This window comes from Colossoma macropomum, unplaced genomic scaffold (genome assembly GCF_904425465.1).
Source record: "Colossoma macropomum unplaced genomic scaffold, Colossoma_macropomum, whole genome shotgun sequence".
NCBI lineage: Eukaryota > Metazoa > Chordata > Actinopteri > Characiformes > Serrasalmidae > Colossoma > Colossoma macropomum.
In genome coordinates, this window is record NW_023494798.1 from 16,591,677 (window position 1) to 16,610,354 (window position 18,678).

General features: G+C 38.7%; 1 protein-coding gene across 2 annotated transcripts in view; it reads left to right on the forward strand.

Annotated features, from left to right (window-relative positions):
* Positions 1-18,678, forward strand: part of btbd11b (BTB (POZ) domain containing 11b) — an 82,618-nt gene that overhangs the window by 50,888 nt on the left and 13,052 nt on the right. For both annotated transcript variants that reach the window (XM_036585327.1, XM_036585328.1), the window contains exons 3-7: positions 8,782-8,986; positions 10,764-10,916; positions 13,851-14,016; positions 15,900-15,989; positions 17,586-17,687. In XM_036585327.1, the coding sequence (XP_036441220.1) occupies positions 8,782-8,986; positions 10,764-10,916; positions 13,851-14,016; positions 15,900-15,989; positions 17,586-17,687 (716 nt within the window). The remainder of the gene's footprint in view (positions 1-8,781; positions 8,987-10,763; positions 10,917-13,850; positions 14,017-15,899; positions 15,990-17,585; positions 17,688-18,678) is intronic.

An 18,678-nucleotide genomic window follows, 5' to 3' on the forward strand; every position in this document is an offset into this window, starting at 1 on the left:
CGCGTGCTGCCTGCGGTAAGAGGGAGGAGGGAGATCAGGCTGTCACACTGAAACAGTGTGTGTCTGTGTGTGTATGTGTATTTGTGTGTGTTTGGACCGCCATCACAGAACACACTCAGAGGACAGAGTGTATTTTAAGAGATGTTTCTCCTCGAGAGAAGCGTGTTTAATTACATGACTGTTACAGTGGTGTGCATGATCGCGTTTGTGAAGCTCATAGAAGTATTTTGGGAGTAGTGTTTTGACTATACATGTATTGTACACACACTACATGCAGGAGTTAAATTGGGTCGCAGTGCACTGAAGCAGATCTCCTGCACCTTTGGTTTATGTGAATGGCAAGCAGTGCTGAGCTCTGATACTATAAAAGGACTTACAGATAAAGTTGTCATCACTGATGTAGCTAAATCAACTATGACTTCATATTATTATATTACTATTCATATTATTGCCTGTTTACAGTAATTCCTTCGTAAGTTATCTTCCTTGAGATTTGTTCACCTCTTTTCAAAATCCAAGGCATTCTAAATGTTATTTTTTATTATTATGTAACTTAATTCTCAGTGTTGCACAGCTTTCTCAATAATTATGGAATCCAATATTTTTCTATTTGTTTATTTATCATATTTAATCATGTTTATTTATCATCATGTAATACGTACATGTGGTTCCTATCACCACCACTGTGAACAAGTCTGACTCGGTGACTTTCTCTAGAGTGAAGCATTTCAGATCAAGCCACTCTGAATGACTCTGTCTACATCTTAACCATTTAATTAGGCAGACATTTTGAAAAACTGATGGCATTCCACTTGAACCAAGTGGATGTGATGAGGGCTACAATAAAACCCTGCAGGATAATCACCCAAAACAAATGAAGAATCAGTTGTACACAGCTGCTGCAGACATCTAAGTCAAACGCTTTCATTCTATGTTAATAAACATATTACTAATTCAAATTATCATTTGAAATACAGTTCTCCTGTTTATTTTTACACAGTTAGTGCTGCTTCAAAGCTTCAGGCCTGTAGTGTATTGCCATGTGCATTGTACACATCACCATGCCCTCTGTGTGTTCACACTAGCATACAAAATATCATTGATCTGCTTTGTCTTGGTTCCTAGTTCAGCCTGCCAGCCGGAGGACAGTGGAGTGGCCTCCAGTCCCTCTTGTCTGGTTAGCTCTGTCTCCACCAGTGCAGTACGCACAGAGAAAAGTAAAAATACCATGCGTCCACAGCCGAATACATGAGTAGTCACTTAGAAGACACACATTTCTCGTTTTGTTCCAGCTCTTTTTCTGCTCTCTGTACTGACATTACAGACCTCTACAGCATGTTAGAGCAGAAAATGTAAGCCGGGGTGGAGTTGCAGTCAAACTGGCTCCTGCAAGGTCACTGTGTTCTGCTCTCAGAGCTTCTGTCCCAGGGGAAGCTCGAAATTCATTTCTGTCTCACATTAGTCACGAACATCTAAGGCATTAAGCTTAAAAAAAAGGAACACCCATGCTGGACCATGTGTAACCCCTTCCCTTTACTTGAGTTTGGAATTTTCCGCCGTCCCTAAGATCCAGTGAACCACATGTAACTGTAGCAAATGATATCTCTCTCTGCAGAGCCTTGGCAGTTCAAAGAGTCTGCGTGTTAGGATCAGCATTAACCCTGCATCCTTTCAGAATTCATCTCGTCAGTAATTTCAGGTCATTTTGCTTAATGAGACATTTTCATTGCTTTGACTTTTGTTTACTGTTAACAAATAGAAGTAAAGGTGAGTGACAAAGCATCAGTGCTAGAGACAGAATGCATCAAGTGTAATCGCACTATTATTGAAAAACTGACAGTGACGTAAATGCACAGACAGTGCAGTGTGCTGGAGGGAGAGCAGTGTGCTGTGCAGGGAGTGCAGAGGCACTTCTATGTATAGTGACCTGAGAACAGAACCTCATTCTGTCTAATCAGGCTGAGGACGAATGAAACACTGACAAAAAGGGGGGCTGCTCTATTGCATGTTATGGATTTTCTCCTCTATGCCTGATACTGTTCATCTAGACGCTGTATTGGATTCGAACAAGAATAATTCACTGCTTTTCATAGCAGAGACAACTCTTGGTGTGTATGTGTTGAGTGTGTTTGTGTGTGTGTATGCTTTAGGGGTGCGGGTGAAAATATATCACGATTCTTGAAGAAATTTTCACAATACATGATAATATCACGTTATTTTTTTTTCCAACATCTGAAATGTTGGACCAGGCTAAAAAACAGAGACAGTAGTGCCACATAAAAAAGAAACATCAAAAAGTTACAATAAAAATTAGTTTTAACATTCACATACTGTGTTGCACAAAAAAGTCCAAGCAGGGCTAATTATGCTTTTTTATAATGAAACATGCAGTTGGTCAGTGTTTTAGAAGTGCTGGCAATATCCATGATATGCTCAGGACGCATGTTGTGACATATTCTGACGGAATTTGTCAAGATAACAATAAATGTTATATCATATCATATCATATCATATTGCCTAGTCCTACTCACAGTATGCATATTGCTGTTGTCGGAAGAAAACCTCATATCTTCAAAATGATCATTTTACAGGAAAAGGAAAAACCCTACTTTACTTTTAATGTAAGTCAATGGAACCAGACTTTTTTCCAAGTCATTTTGGGTTATTTCCTTTAGTCCATTCATAATGAAATTTAGATACAATGTAAAGGCTAACAGGTATTATGTCAAATTATGTCAAAAAACGAAAAACGTCAAAAATGGAGATACGAGGTTTTGGTGACAACAGCGATATATAAATAGGCTGTAGATATATACTGCGCTAAGTCAGACACTACCGTTCATTTAATGAATTTACAGTCAAAATAGCCTTTAAGCACCAGCTATTTGTTTCTCAGGAGTTATTTCTGTGGAGGTCAGATATAACATAATCCACTTGCAGAAGGACAAAAAATGTCAAAGGAAAATAAGTGAAAAAACTGGAATGTGAAAGCATGTGTCGCTGTCAAGAAACTTTTACTGAGAAAAAAGAAGAAAATTTGTAAATCGGAAAATTTTCATTTCTTGAAATACATTTATTCTAATTTGTTCTGTTTAAATATGTTTGTCCTAATTGGTGAACAATTTGTCTATGACTTATGCAAAATTCTGTATATATGCATTCTTAGGCAAACATTTGGGCGGCTTTTGCCAAATTACATAATTTGTTTATTTTCTAACTGCAAAAAGTTAATACATAATGTATTTGCTCAGAAAAATAATAATATTAGAATAATTACAAATAACTACTATAATAAGTAGTGATCTGATGTACAGTGTGTTCACTTGACCATTTACAACTTTCTCCTTGAGGAAGTCCAGGATTGTTTGTACTCATCCTCCAATACCTGGTTTGTCTAAGTAACCCTTTATTAAATTAAATCAACTGTGCTATTGGTGGAATTTTACAAATTTATGTGATAGCTGAAAGCGTCATGTAGAAATCTGGAACCAAACCTGAGTTCTTTTAACCAACTCACAAGATGTCAGTATTTTTTGAAAACAAGAAATTCTTATTACTTGTTATTTTTCTTATAGTGCCTTTCACCAGCCACAGTGCTCTTATGTTGCCAATTGGACTTTGAGGAAACACATCAAAGCAAAATAAACTTCTGCTATGTTTTATTTTGTTGTGTAAAGGTCATAATACAAATGATGTTGTGAAACTTGTGTACCTTTAGTGTCACCCCTAGTGTCTGTGGATATGAGTGTGTGTGCGTGCAGGTGTGTTGTTCTGCTCTGTGTGAATGAGAAGTTAAACTTCCACAGACATCACACACTGTGAAATTCACATTTGTTGGTAGTGATTTCAGCATTAATCCTCACTAATTCTACCAGCAGCCCTAAAGGATCTACAAGCCTCAGAATAAACAAGCAGGCCTAACTAGCTGCCATGTCTGGCAGAAACCTGTCCCGCAGTAAAGAGTGGTCATTTGGTTTGGCCAGAAGGGGCCAATTAAAACGTCATGGCTGAATGGCCATCAATGAGCACTTCCATATTTCCACTCAGTATTTTCCTGTTTTCATAAGAGACTATAACTATAATATAATCACCCTATTCCCATCTGTCCTAAGACAAATTATATTACAGATCATGGCTTTCAGAGTTTTCATTTCTGCCTGTGCCTCTGCCTGTCAGGCTACTATTTACAGTTAAATCTACATATTGCATTTCTTACACAAAATAATATCTCAGTATTTCATGCATAACAAACACACACATGCCTTGGTGTTTACATTTGGCTGATGTTGATAATTGGATAATTGTGTAAATAATCACTATTAATTGAATATTTCATTATTAAATTGTAAATGTTTCATTCATATAGGAAAGATTCAGGGCATCACGTTTCTGATTTTGTCTGATTGTGCCCAAGAAACTTATAAGAATACAATTTGTTAAAGATAAGAATTCTAAACAGGACACAAAATACAAAAAAACACAGGCAGCTATCCTTTTTATAGTAGCAAACTCCACTTTGTGCAATTTCTCCAATTTTCTGCAGCTTAACTGTTCTGTTTGTATTAAGAGAGGAGACCCATTTTATGTACTTCAGGTTTGAGATTCAGGTTCATTAGAACACGCAGGATGAAAGAAAATACTTGTTTGACAAGCTGCTGAACAGGCCTTGGTCTGATAAAGACTGTTGTGTGCTTCTGTGACAGCGTAAAGCGGAGCAGGCCTCGCACCTGGTGCCCATCACAGCTCTCATTCCTTATTCATGCTGTAAAGGAGGAAGGATGAGCCGTCTATTGAGCTCAGCTTTCACAGTTAACCCTTAGAAGACACACTTGTCACTTGCATTAACAAAAGCATGGTGTAGTTTTAGATTCTTTCTTTTTCATCCTTTGTTCGTTGAAACAGAGAAATTTTATTGCAAGTGCAGATTCTACATTTCAATTCATACCGTTTGTATTCATAAGGAGAAGAAAATGTATTTTATTATGATTTCAGATTGATAATTATTGCCGAGTGTAGTCTTATTTTGCAGAAAAATAAACATCCTTTACATTTTTGCTAACAAAGACTTAAAGTATTCAATGCAGAGTAAACTGAAGGTAAACGTCATGAAGTATGCATCCAATTATGTAATTAGTAACATAATTAAGTAATTACATTCAAATTGAATAGCAAAACCACATTAATGACTTCAGTCTTTTAGGAGTGTGTCTTTTGCTGTATTCCTACCCTTGAAGGTCACCATTAAAGTGCAGCATATTATGTTCATCAGACAGAGAGGAAAAAAGTGCAAGGAAGGAAAAAGTGGCTTTAGCTGCAGGGAGTGTTTCTCCCTGCTGGTTAATCTGGAGTGGATATCGTTCTCAGTCAGCTCCTGCTGCCCCTCGGACTCGCGGGAAATGTCATGGGCCGTCATGAATAAGAGATGAGAGCGCTGGCCATAGAAGTGCCCTGCAGGTGCACCTACAGTCTCCTTTTCTCATCTCTGGAGCCACTCATCACCATATCTACCTGCTAGCACTGTGTGCATTCATTGTCTGTGTGGGCCTGTGTCTGCTGTATGTCTGCCGCTGTCTGTGTGTGGGTCTCTGAGACTCTGAGTGCATAGTGAGCATAGTAACCACAGGTGTCAATATTTTTGTTGTTCTTTTGGGAGATTAACTCAAGTACTTAACTTCATCTCTACAATGACTGGTTAATGCTTTTACAAACCTTGTGATCCTGTAATTCCTGGATATTAAACCTGGCCATGCTCCACAAACACATTCTTTCATAGAAACTGTGGTTTTCCAAGTTTGCAAAATCCTAGTGGGAAGTTGTTACAGACTTTAAGAGTTGCTACATGATGTCTTGTTGAAAGTGAGAAATGCTATGATGTTGTTGTTTGGAAAGGACTAATGCTAACTATCTGATCTTTACCAACAGTGTACCCCTTCACTTGCATGCAAAATAAATATCATTTGAAATTAACACACTCTAAATGTAGTTACTTGGGCAAAGCACTGAGCTACGCACTATAGTTTCTCATTAGGTAGAATGGAATTTTTGCTAACATTCCGTAAACTTTGTTGAGCTTAGCAATGAACAAAAGCATTTGTGGGCGGAGCCCGGATAGGTCAGCTGCTCTCTGTTTACTTTCTGCTGTCAGACAGTTCACACCACAGGCGTTCAAACTCTTCAGTATCCCTTATGAATCGGCATACAATGTTCCCTTTATTACATTGTGTATTGAATTCTACAGCCTTGACAGAGAGGAAGCCACAATGATAGCAGTTAAACAAACTGTTGATTTCTGGAAACGATGGGGCCTATAGGGCCCATTGCATGCTGGCTGTGGGGCTGTTAATTCATTTAGACAAAGGGATATGTGAAATGGACTCCAGAGAACAGCTGAGGCTGCAGCACTCTGATTGCCGTGTAATAGATAGAGGCTGTTTCACAGTAGGTCTCGCAGCGTGGCACTGTTTGTTAGCTGCTTTATTCAGTGGGAAGAGCTGTTGTGCTCCTCTGAATAGATTCAAAAGTGCTAAGGTTCATGGATTCTGATTGTGCAGAGAGATCTAAAGGCTCATAATGGGGAGAAAGGGAGACAGAGAGAGAGAAAGAGAGAGAGGTGCCAAATGTCTGGTAAAAAGACTCTGAACTCTGTCTGACCCATTGTCTCTGTATTGTCATTTTTTCCAGTAAATTGTGCTGCACTTCTAGCAATATCTTAGTGATTTTCATAGTATTGTTGTCATTTTTTCAACAATTCATATTGTAGTGGGTCAAATTTTTCTGCTAATTTGTACTGTATACTGTCGTTTTTTCAGTATTTTTATTGGAATATTGTACATTTCCAATAATTTGAATTGTAATATTGTCATTTGTTGGAATTTCAATAATTTGTTGAATTGTGAGTTGATGCCAATATCTGTTTTATGTATATATATATATATATATATATATATATATATATATATATATATATTAAGGTTGCGGGGAAAAAATCGGTTCTTAGATGCATTGCGATGCGGACGTGAACGATTCTGAATCGATTCACAAATGTCAAAAATCGATTTTCTAAATATTTAATTTATAACGCAATGTTGACGGAACGCAAAAGGCGGAACTGGGAAGTGCGCAAGTGCAGCACCCGGACTGTCTGTGACGGCACACAACAAAAACACAACTGGATGAGTGAGAAATCCGACCAGCTCCCTCTGCATTTAGAACCAGGTTAGGTCAGGAGTCACAACCCAAATGATAACATTTTGTCCTTTGAACAAAAATCAAGCCACCTTGGGAGCCGCAACATTTAATGTCCAGTATGTCTCAGTATGTGTTAATGTCCTAGTATAGACTAAACAATATAAACGAAAACACAGATTTACTTTACTCTGCTTTAAGCTTTAGCCGCTTTCCTCCCATCTCCGCCAGAAAACTTTTCCTCAGAAGTTGATCAGTTAAATGTCTTTCAACATTCAACTGTTTTACGAGGCTGAAGTCGCTTCTTATTCTCCAGCGTCTTGTTCGAATTTACCCATTTAAGGTGGAACGGGAGAATTCGAAAGAGAAGCGACTTCAGCTTTGCCACTTGTTAGTTCCCCCCGTCTCTACAACGAGACCAAAACCGAAGTTATAAAATCACTAAAGAAAATGGGTAGAATAGCTGTAACGCGCTGCGTGGACATCCATCACCACTGGATCTTATTTCACCGTAACTGCGCATTTTATCGCAGATGAGTAGCAGCAGCTTCTTGTGCTCCAAACAAGAGCACTAAATGAGAGCCTTCTAGTTCACTTGCCACATCACTTCCATTTGATTTATTAAAAAAGATATTGGAAGTAAATTCATTATGGATCATTATAAATACTTTGCTTTAAAACTACCAAGTCGCTTTAAATAACAATAACACAGAGTTACTTAGTCACTTTAAAATGTATATTGTCTCTATATTCTGTGTATATTTTGTGTATATTTTGTGTATATTTAATATATTTCAGTTGTTTTTTTTTTGTATTTTTATTTTTACTTATTTACTTTCTGTAGAGTGATTAGCTGAGCCTCACCACAAGCATTTCAGTGCATAAATGTCCTGACATGTTGTGCAAATGACAAATAAACTTGAAACTTGAACTCGAAACTTGAGCTCACACAGTGAGAAAATAGAAATGCTGTATAGAAAAAAAAGATACATCGAGATGCATCGATAATCGTTTTATAATCGCATCGCAGCCCTCTGAATCATAATCAGATCGAATCGTGAGGTGCCTAGAGATTCCCACCCCTAATATATATATATATATATATATATATATATATATATATATATATATATATATGCCAGTAACAAGCATTTGGAAAATGGAGAAATCGGGTGTAAATCCACCAGGGTTACCATAATGGAGAAATCATTTATTTCTATTGGATTATCCATTTGTATTTCTGTATTGTACTACCAGTATTTGTTTACCCTGTTCCCTCCCATCCTATTTTTAGCTTATTTTCCTGGTGAGGAATGTGCGTATGTGTGTTTATACTCCTATGTGTAATATGACCACAGGACAAGTGCAGCCATACATTGAGGGTGTTGTGTAACAGGTGGAGATGACAGATGACTTGAGTCAACAGTTGCATCACTGAAAGGCATTCAGAGCAGCCCTGACCAGAAGAGCAAAAAACAGTTGTCATTTGACACACAGCAGGACACTAATGCAGTAATGAAGTGTGCTATGTGGCCATGGCCCTTTCAGTCCTTGGTGTTAGCACTGGCTGAGCATGACTCTGTTCCCTGTTTGCAGGTGACCTGGTGTCTAGAGCTATGCATCACCTGCAGCCGCTGAGCGTAAAGAACCACAGTAACAGCACACCTGTGCACCAGAAGAGCGGCCTGACCCACTGGGAGCCTGAAGCCCTTTACACTCTCTGCTACTTCATGCACTGCCCTCAGATGGAGTGGGAGAACCCCAATATAGAACCCTCCAAAATAACCCTTCATACAGAAAGGTGAGGCTGCTTCTACTGGACCAGGAGCCCCTGTCATACCACACTGTCGAAAGTGTTATTACATTAAAGCCAAAGCAATAAAACCGGTTATTATTTTGTTTCACTACAAACATCTTGTTTTGAGAAAGACATACACATGAAACACGTCAATAATAAGTGCTTCCACAGTGATGTGAATTCCGTTCTGAAAGTGTGTGCTCATTTGCTCAGAAAATATCACAGTGTGGACCCCCTTCTGAGAGAGTAGGAGTGAAGGGGTCGAAACACTTGGTGTCAGATGACCTTGGCTGGTGACGTCAGTGGTGTTGCAGCATGAACAGCAATCATTACCACACATAGAAGCACATATAGTGATAGAAAACATGGTATCACACAGAAAACTCCACTTCCACCTGTCAATCCATTTTACCACAGCCAGCATGGACATTCACACTGTCCATCACCTCTGGGGGCAGATTTTAATGATTGAAAGTCGAGCGAGGCTTCCGTTTCCCACTCCTCCTACAGTTCAGTTGGACATGAATGTGCATGTGACTAAGTCTGTTTACATTATTTTCCATGTAATTACTGAATAATAGGCCTATAACAGCCCTGGGAATTTGAAAAGCCTGTATCATGGAAAACCAAATTTAGATTTACTTTTTTGAAATAAGGGAATTTGCTAATGTATGTAAACAGTATTTTAAGGCATTCAGTTCCCTCCCGATTCCATACATAGAAACTATGCTGCAAAAACAACCTGTTTTAAATTCATTGTTTTAGTGATGTCACAAATACTCACACATTTACATAGATATGTCTATTCAGCCTAGAACAGTTTAGCCACTTCCATTCACGCTTAAGTTATAAAGAATGTTTCAGACTGGACTCCTTTTTGAATAAGGCCCAATGCAGGAAGGCCATTAAAAATATAGTAAATAGGCCGTTTAAAGACTTAATAATACTCATAACACCTGAAGTTATAGTAAATTTAAATCTGGTTTCTAATTTAAAGGGCCCATTTCTTTCTTTTTCTAATATTTTACTTTTTTTCCCCCATCAGGTCCGTTAATAACATTTATGTGGTTTTTTGTACCATTCATCTTTACACGACCATTTCTTCATCCATTAGCGGTAAACGAACTGTGTGCTTTTAAGACTGGTATATGTAAATGATCTCTGTTCTGATTGGCTAACCTGTATTGTACCTAATTCAAAAAGCAGTCTTTTTATGTAGGACTTGATTCAAATATGTACATCGTTCCACATGAATAACATATTGCATACGTTTGGCTTTACAGTTGACTTAATTTTAGCTAGACTTGATGTGTTGATAACACATTTTATTCATGTGAACAGATGTACGTTTTTTTTCAGGCGCTTTAGCTTGTATCATTTCCTTACAACCGTCACTGCTTACCTTTAGGGAATTAACAAAGAACAAGGAAGTGTTGTATGCAGTTTTACCGGGTGAGTTGTAATAAATGTGATGCAAATAAACATATGTAGCACAACCACAAAGAAATATGCAAAACTTTAACATATGCGAAGAAAATGACATCAGCTTGTGAAAATGACAGCATAATCTTTTCATTTTGGGAATATTTTAAATTTTGGTGAACATTTAGATTAAAAAACCTCAGGTTTACACTTCCAAGTGAGCAGTACCCTAGCTGTCAAAATTCTTTGGATTCAGCTGTGAAATGCTTCTTGCCAGTGCCTCGAGGGCTTGTGCATGCTGAGCTGCTATAAACTGAATGATCTAAACTGAGAATCTGCTTGTTGTCTCCCCCTGCAGGCCATTCATGGTACTGCCTCCGCTCATGGAGTGGATCCGAGTCGCTGTGGCCCATGCTGAGCACCGCCGGAGCTTTTCAGTGGACAGTGATGATGTCAGGCAGGCGGCCAGACTCTTACTGCCTGGCGTGGACTGTGAACCTCGGCAGCTAAAGTACGGGCCTGTTTAAAATCCATACGGCGCTACCTAGTACAACAGATTTGGAAATAAACAACATCTATAAGGCTAATGAAGCCTAAAGCTTCCCAGTACACAGTCTGTCACACATACGGATACTCCTTTCTCCACAGTCAGACTGTTTAAGATAATAGGCCATTAAGATAGAACTGCACTCAGCAATATGTTTGAATTGCTTTCAAAATGTACACAGCTTGAAATTGATTCTGTACATGATTCTTCAAAAGTTTGGAGTCACTGTTTGGAAGTTTGGAATCCATGTTTCCAGTAATATAAAACCAGTTTTATTTCAGATTGATTTATAAAATGATTTAATATGCTAGTCCTTTGCCACTTCACAGGTTTCAAATTACACTGTTTTCATTCTCTGACATGTATCCCAAGCTTACCACATGTTAGTGAAATAAATAGCAGCGAGTATTAGAAACTCGCTTAAAAAAAAAGACATTTAATACATGAATAGTTTGGGTTCAAAGTTATGCTCTCATCATCAAAAGGTTTATAAATAAGAATAACTTGTTACAAAGTTAGTGTAAGTTGAATGTAAACAGCGATATGGAATATCTCTGCATTGTTACTTAGTTGTGTTATTTATTAAAGCGGTTCTCAAACTGGGAACCACAGAAAATTTTCAGAAGTTTAAATCTCTGCTTAGTAATTTCATCATTTTTTTCAGTTTACTAAATTCAGCGCCCTCTCAGTAAGTTATTTGTAATGCCATACAACAATATAATGCCAGGTTGATCAAAATTACTAGGCTCTGGCAAGACATATTCCTCGTTCCTTGAGTGAAATTAATGATGGGGATGGGGGAACGAGGAGGAGAGTCGGGCGTCGGTGTGGGGGTTTGCTGTGGGGGTATACAGTGGCACTTATCAAAACACGTGCCACCCGACCCCCAAATCAATGTGCTAACCAACCCCACCCACATCAGTATACAACTCTGGATTTACTTTGTTTTTGAGCTAATATTTCTGATTGTTGGCTTTCAGATCATAAATCAACATATAACTGATTGCAGTTTTTACTAACTTAATTTAAGAGATTTTTCAGTATCATATTTGAAATATTCTGCAACATATTTACTCAGAGAGACATTTTTTGTCTTAACAAAAAAAAACATCAAAAACGTATCCCTACCTTATCCCACTTCATAAAGTGCACCTTCATATTTCTACACTCTGCCCATTTCATCAGCTCCACTTACCATATCGGTACTGCTTTGTTTGCAGGCTGTAGTCTACCTGTTTCTCTGCATACTTTGTAAGCCCCCTTTTAGCCTGTTCTTCAGTGGTCAGGACCCCCACAGAGCAGGTATTATTTGGGTGGTGGATCATTCTCAGCACTGAAGTAACACTGACATGGTGGGGTGTTAGTGTGTGTTGCGCTGGTATGAGTGGATCAGACACAGCAGTGCTGCTGGAGTTTTTAAACACCCCAGAGTCACTGCTGAACTGAGAATAGTCCATCAACCAAAAATAATCAGCCACTGATGAGGTAGCTCTGTCAAATAGAGTTAAACAGTAAGTGGACACAATGTTAAAAACTCCAGTAGCACTACTGTATCTGATCGACTCGTACCAGCTCAACACTCACTAACAGTGTTTTCACATATAGTTCATTTTAAAAGAACCGAACCGAGTTCTGTTAAAGTGAACCTGGAAGGGAACCAACTGCAAATTACCTCAGTTTGTTTTGTGTTCACAATGTAAGTGAACTCTGAAGAGGACTCAGTTTTCTTTCTGGTCCTTTGAGATCTCAGACCACTTCTTGTTCAGACCACAACTCCATTAGAACTCAGACCCCTTTCACAGCACTGTCTGTGCGCACAGTGTTCGCAAAATGGGCAGCGTTCTCTGATAAATCCGAGCTATCAGGTGACGAGAAGAACCACCAGACCCGCCTGCTGCTCTCCTATTGGCTGCGCTGAAACGATCGGACAAAGTGCATCGCGCAAAATTGGAAAAACGGCCCTGCGGGTCTGCCGCGGTGGGCTCCGTGTTCAACTGTGCTCCTCACTGAAGCTCCATCTGGCGAGTTTTCATTCGTTCAGCGTTCAGAGTGAAAGCAGCTGAAAACTGCGCTGTGTGCCCAGCTCGAGCTTTAACGCAGTAAAATCACGCGGGCTCTCGCATCTGATCGCTTTAATAAGTCAGCACTGCTGTCTGTCTCAGATCACGAACAGACTTTATCCTGAGTAGAACCGTATAAATGATCCTTGGTCTGTTTACCTGCTGAAGCGCTGAAGACTGTGGCTGTGTGTATTGTGAGCCTCGAGCTCTTCAGCATAAAGCAAAGCTAAAGCGGACTGGGGCCGTTTTCTTTTCACAATGCACAAATTAATCAAACCACAAAACGAACTACAAACGAACCGAACTGAGACCACCTCGAGAGGTGGTCTCGGTTCGGTTCGTTTTTGGGGCCGTTTAGGGGGGTCTGAGTTCGTTTGGCGTGTTCACATATGCAAAAGAAACCATGACTCAGTGGTCTGAGTCCACTTCAGACGCTGAAACGGCCCAAGTGTGAAAACGCCCTAACACGCTGCCACCATGCCAGTGTTGCAGCAGTGATGAGAATGATCCACTACCCAAATATTACCGCTCTGTGGTGGTCAGGTAGGGGGTTCTCACCTTTGGAGAAAAGGGTGCAAGGGGGCTGACAGAGTTTGCAGAGAAACAGCTGGACTACAGTCTATAATTGTAGAATTACAAAGTGCACCTATATGGTAAGTGAAACTGATAGAATGGACAAAGAAATACATGGTTTTAGTAATGTAGCCAGGTGTCTGTGTTATGTATAATTTGTTACTAAAATGATGACTATCAAAAATGATTCAGACTTTTGAACAGTAGTGTATCTTGTGATGTAGGGGAGTGAGACCTTATCGGTGTTCTTTAATGCCTCCTTCAGGACAGACGATTGTTTTTGTGTCTCGCGGAAGCTGGATGCTGCCTCCACTGAGGCGAAGTTCCTGCAGGACCTGGGCTTCCGCATGCTCAACTGTGGCCGCACGGACCTGGTCAAACAGGCCATCAATCTGCTGGGACCTGACGGCATCAACAGCAGAAGTGAACAGGTGAGACATGCCACATACACACAGCTCTTTAATACACTTACAGAAACACAGGCACATGTCCAGTCATAACTCATTTGCAGAAAACTGTGCAGATGTATCAAAACGCTCTCAGTACTGGATTAAGAAAAGCAGTTTATTTTCAGCAGCATGAGGCTTGTGCACATATACTCCTCATTAATCACATCACAGCAGAAAGCAGATGTGTTTGTCCTGTGGCAACCTCAACTCGAACAGGTTTCTCTCAGCACATCAACACACTAGGTACAGCTCTCTCAGACTCCCACAGTATTTTATGCTCGGCTGTGTCAGTAAGATGGAGCTTGCAAGCCGCATGTCACCACTCTCTCCATCATTCTGCTAGCTTGGCTGCACTGCTGAACTCTGGCAGGGGAATGTAAGCTGTTCCTGGCCTTTTTCACAGAAGCAGGGATACTGTTGGATTTTCCATGCCTGTGTTCTTGTGCTGGATCCCCTGGGGTCTCTTTTTATATACAGGCTTTCAAGACTCCCCTTTAAATAAATACTTTAGGGTTTACTACACTCTTAAAAATAAGTTCTTAAGCAGTTCTAGGCTTGGATGAATGGTTCTAGGAAAAACCTTTTCTTGGTGTAGAATCTTTACATTCACATGAACCTACACATAGGTCTTTCTGTATACACACACATATTGCCTTCCTTTAATATTAGAATTCTTCATTAGAAATGCAACATAAACATTAGAAACAACATAGCTGTGAGAAAACAAACAACATAGCCTTAAAGGGCCCATATCCTGCATTTTCCTTGTTTTATTGTTTTCCCTGATGTCCACTTACAACATTTGTGTGCGTTTAGTTTATGTTACCAAAAATAGTCAAAATTAATTTTTATACGACAATTTCCGAACCTCGCTTTATGCCTTTAGAATTGAACAGGCTGTTTTTGTTACTGTGGCTTTAAGACTGGTATATATTAACGACCTCTAATGATGTTCTAATTGGCTGTGTTGTTTTAAAAGGCAGTCCAGGCTGAAACACTTCTTCTAACTTCAGAGTGAATGGGAGGGGCTAAACTGCTGTAGGTTGAATAAGCGGGTATATGTGACTGAGCCAGTTTTCATGACATCACAAGAACAATGAATTCAAAACAGAAATGTTAACAAAACTTACATACCACAACAAACTTTTGTTAAAAAAAATCAAGAAAAAATATGTTTTCAGTGATATGGCCCCTTTTAGAAACTTAACTATGAACATGAAATATTAGCATGTTTATGAAATAAAACTTGAATTACATGGACAGTTCATATACATGATCATGGTTTCCTTATAATAATTCACTCGTTTTTTTATTTAAAAAACTTAAATTACATGTACATTGTCAAAAACTAGATATTCAACACATTTTTTAAAATTTATTCTTATTTAAAAATTTTCAACATTTTTTTACATATTTTCTGTCATATTTTCTGTCATGATGATTAATACAAACAAAACAACTCCTCTGTTCTGGATCAAATTGACCCTTTTAATTCAAATCACATTAAGTGAGTCACAAGTCCAGCAGAAAAAGTTTTGTGCTCCAAAAATTATTTAAAACATATTTCCTGTATTTTTAAACTTTGATACAGGTCAGTTTGACCCACAACATAACAGGAGGGTTAAACATGATTAGTGCTGACATCAAAAGGGCTAAAATCTGTTTTGCCAAAGTAGCATCAAGATAAATGAAGTTAATCTTTACTGACAAAAGAAAACATTTTCCAAAGCTAATGGTCCCCAAATCTTTGACAGGCAATGGACCTTATCAAAAATAATAAATGCATGTTTTTCAGCTCTGAATCTGAATGCATTGTAGAGTGTGTAATAAGCCTTTGTGTGTGTGTGTGTGTGTGTGTTGATAAGGGTATGACCCCACTTATGTATGCTTGTGCACGAGGGGATGAGGCCATGGTTCAGATGCTGCTGGACGCTGGAGCCGACATCAACAGTGAGGTCAGTGACAGTGGACATCCTAATGCTCCACATATTCATCAAAGCCATGCGTTTATTGTGTGCCATGTAGTTTCATTTGTTGTGTTCATGTGCTGTGTTGGTTTGACAGGAGAACACTCAAAATGCATTCCTCTTCTCCTAGTACACACTTTAGCCTTTAGTTTTATTTGCTTGTTTAGTATGGAGTCATTTCTAGGACATAGACAACTAGACGTACATCATTCAGCCAGGAGTGTTTACCAGAACCTACACACTGTAAAGCAGGAGATGATGAAGGATGATTTAGCAATAACACGCACATACTCATGTATTAGTCACTTTTGATGGTGCATGACTTGCTAGCATGGCCTGAATAAGTCATGCCTTAAGTCGGTAATAGCAGGATTTTGTCAGCTTTAATGCAGCAGGTCACAGTCAGTGAGACATGCTTTTTGAGAAATAGAGGTTTGTCAATACACCCTTCTACTAAGCTAATGTTGAGTCAGTACAAGAGCAGGGAGAAATTATTACACAGTGAGATCACAGTAAGGATAAGTCACATGGTTTTCGGTATGTATGTTAGCTTAGTCCTGAAGATTTTCTGTAACAATAATAATACCAATAACAATAATAACAACAACAACAACAATAATAATAATATAATTATAATAATAACAATAATAATAATAATATATATTATTTCTATTTCACTTATCATACTTTAAAATAACCTCAAAAAACTTGACAAAGAAAGAAAATAGTAAAAAAAACAGTATAAGACATCAGTGGAAATAAAGAAAATAAAAGCATGGTGCAAGGAAGGAATAAAAATGTAATTTAATAATAATTATAATTATAAAATCGTAATAACTGTACAAAGACAGAAAAAAGTAAAAAAAAATAGATGATTAAAATAAAAATTGTACAAGGAGTGAATGTATATTACCTTTAAAATGCATTTTAAAATGTATTTAGAATGTAATCATTTTATAAACGTAATAATAAACGTTATTACTAATGGTTAAGTTACATTAATCTTCCTTGTTCAGTACTTTTTCATATTTTCTTAAAAAAGTTCAAAGAAGTTATTAAATTATAAAATTATAGTAATGAGGACTGTAATGATCAATAAATCAAGGAGATATAATTAAGCTAAACACAAAAAAGCTTAAAATAGAATGAAAAAATAATTAAAAAATGTCAAATGATAAGAGCTAAACTGAAAAGATATTTGAAGTAGCTTTTTAATGTTGCTGACTGAGGATGTTTGACGTGTGTCGCGAGAATGAGAAATGCGACTAATCTTAAGCTAAATCTTAAACCTGCTCAGTCACCCATGTGTTTAGAATAGACATGAGTTTAGAATAGACCATAATAATACGTCATAACTCGTGTCACTAGTATGGGCACTCCAAAAGATTAAGTTCCCCCTCTTATCAAAGTCTAGCACTAAATGTGACACAAGTCCTCTGTGAGTGCTGGACTGAGTCGTTTTGCTGAGTGCTGTGGCAGTGTGTTTTTCCTGGGCCAGCACTTTTCCTGATTGTGTGTGTGTGTGTGTGTGTGTGTGTGTGTGTGTGTGTGTTGTGCCCTGACTGTCCCCTGTACCTCCCCCAGGTGCCCAACACAGTGCACCAGCACCCCTCAGTCTACCCCGAGACCCGGCAGGCCACAGCACTCACCTTCGCCGTGCTCCATCAACACATCCCCGTGCTGCAGGTTAGACGACCTGCCCTGACCACACACTGACCACAAACACCTGTCTCAGAGCTCTGTAGCACACACTGTAATTTAATTGCATTGTTATGGGGATATTATGCATCATGCATAATAATTCTCCATGCGTTCTCTCCTGACACTGTGCTCTGTGTGTGTGTATACGTGGGTGTATAAAGCTCTTCTCAGAGTCTTTGCGTAGTGACCGCGCTACACCCCATTTACCATCCTTCTCATTATCAGTCATTTCAGTGTGTTTTGCGTAGTTACTGTGGATTCAGCTGCTGATGCTGGCAGTCTTATCTCACACAGCATAAAGAGTGTCTGATAAGCAGTTTAGTTTACAGCCTAGATCACATTGCATCAAGCTGTTGACGGTGGTCAAGTCTGAACTAATCTCTCATTTTCTCTCTCTCCCCTCTCTCTCCTTCTCTCTCTCTCTCTCTCTCTCTCGTGCTCATTTCTCTTTTATCTCCCACTCTGTGTCCCTACCTTCATTCTCTGAGTCTCTCTCCTCTCTCTCTCTCTCTCTCTCTTTCTATCTCTGTTTCTCTCTCTCTCTCTCTCTCGTTTCTCTTTCATGTCTTACTCTCTTTCTGCCACCTGCCTCCTTTTTCTGATTCTTTCTCTCGCTTATTTTTTCTTGTTCATCTCACTCTCTCTCTGCATACTTTCTCTCATCTGTCTGTCAATTTCTTACCTCTTTCTGTCTCTCCATCCCTTCCTCTTTCTTTCTGTTTTCTCTCATCTCACATTCTCTCTCTATCTCTCTTTTTCTGTTCCTCTCTCTCTAATCTCTCTCACTCTCATTTCTCTTTCATCTCTTACTCTCTCTTTCTGCTATCCTGCCTTCTGTTTCTGATTCTCTCTTTCTCTTGCTTCTTATTTCTTGTTCATCTCTCACTCTCTCTGCATACTTTTTTTCCTTTGTCTGTCAATTCCTCACCTCTTTGTCTCTGCATTCCTTCCTTTCTTTCTGTTTTTTCTCTATTTT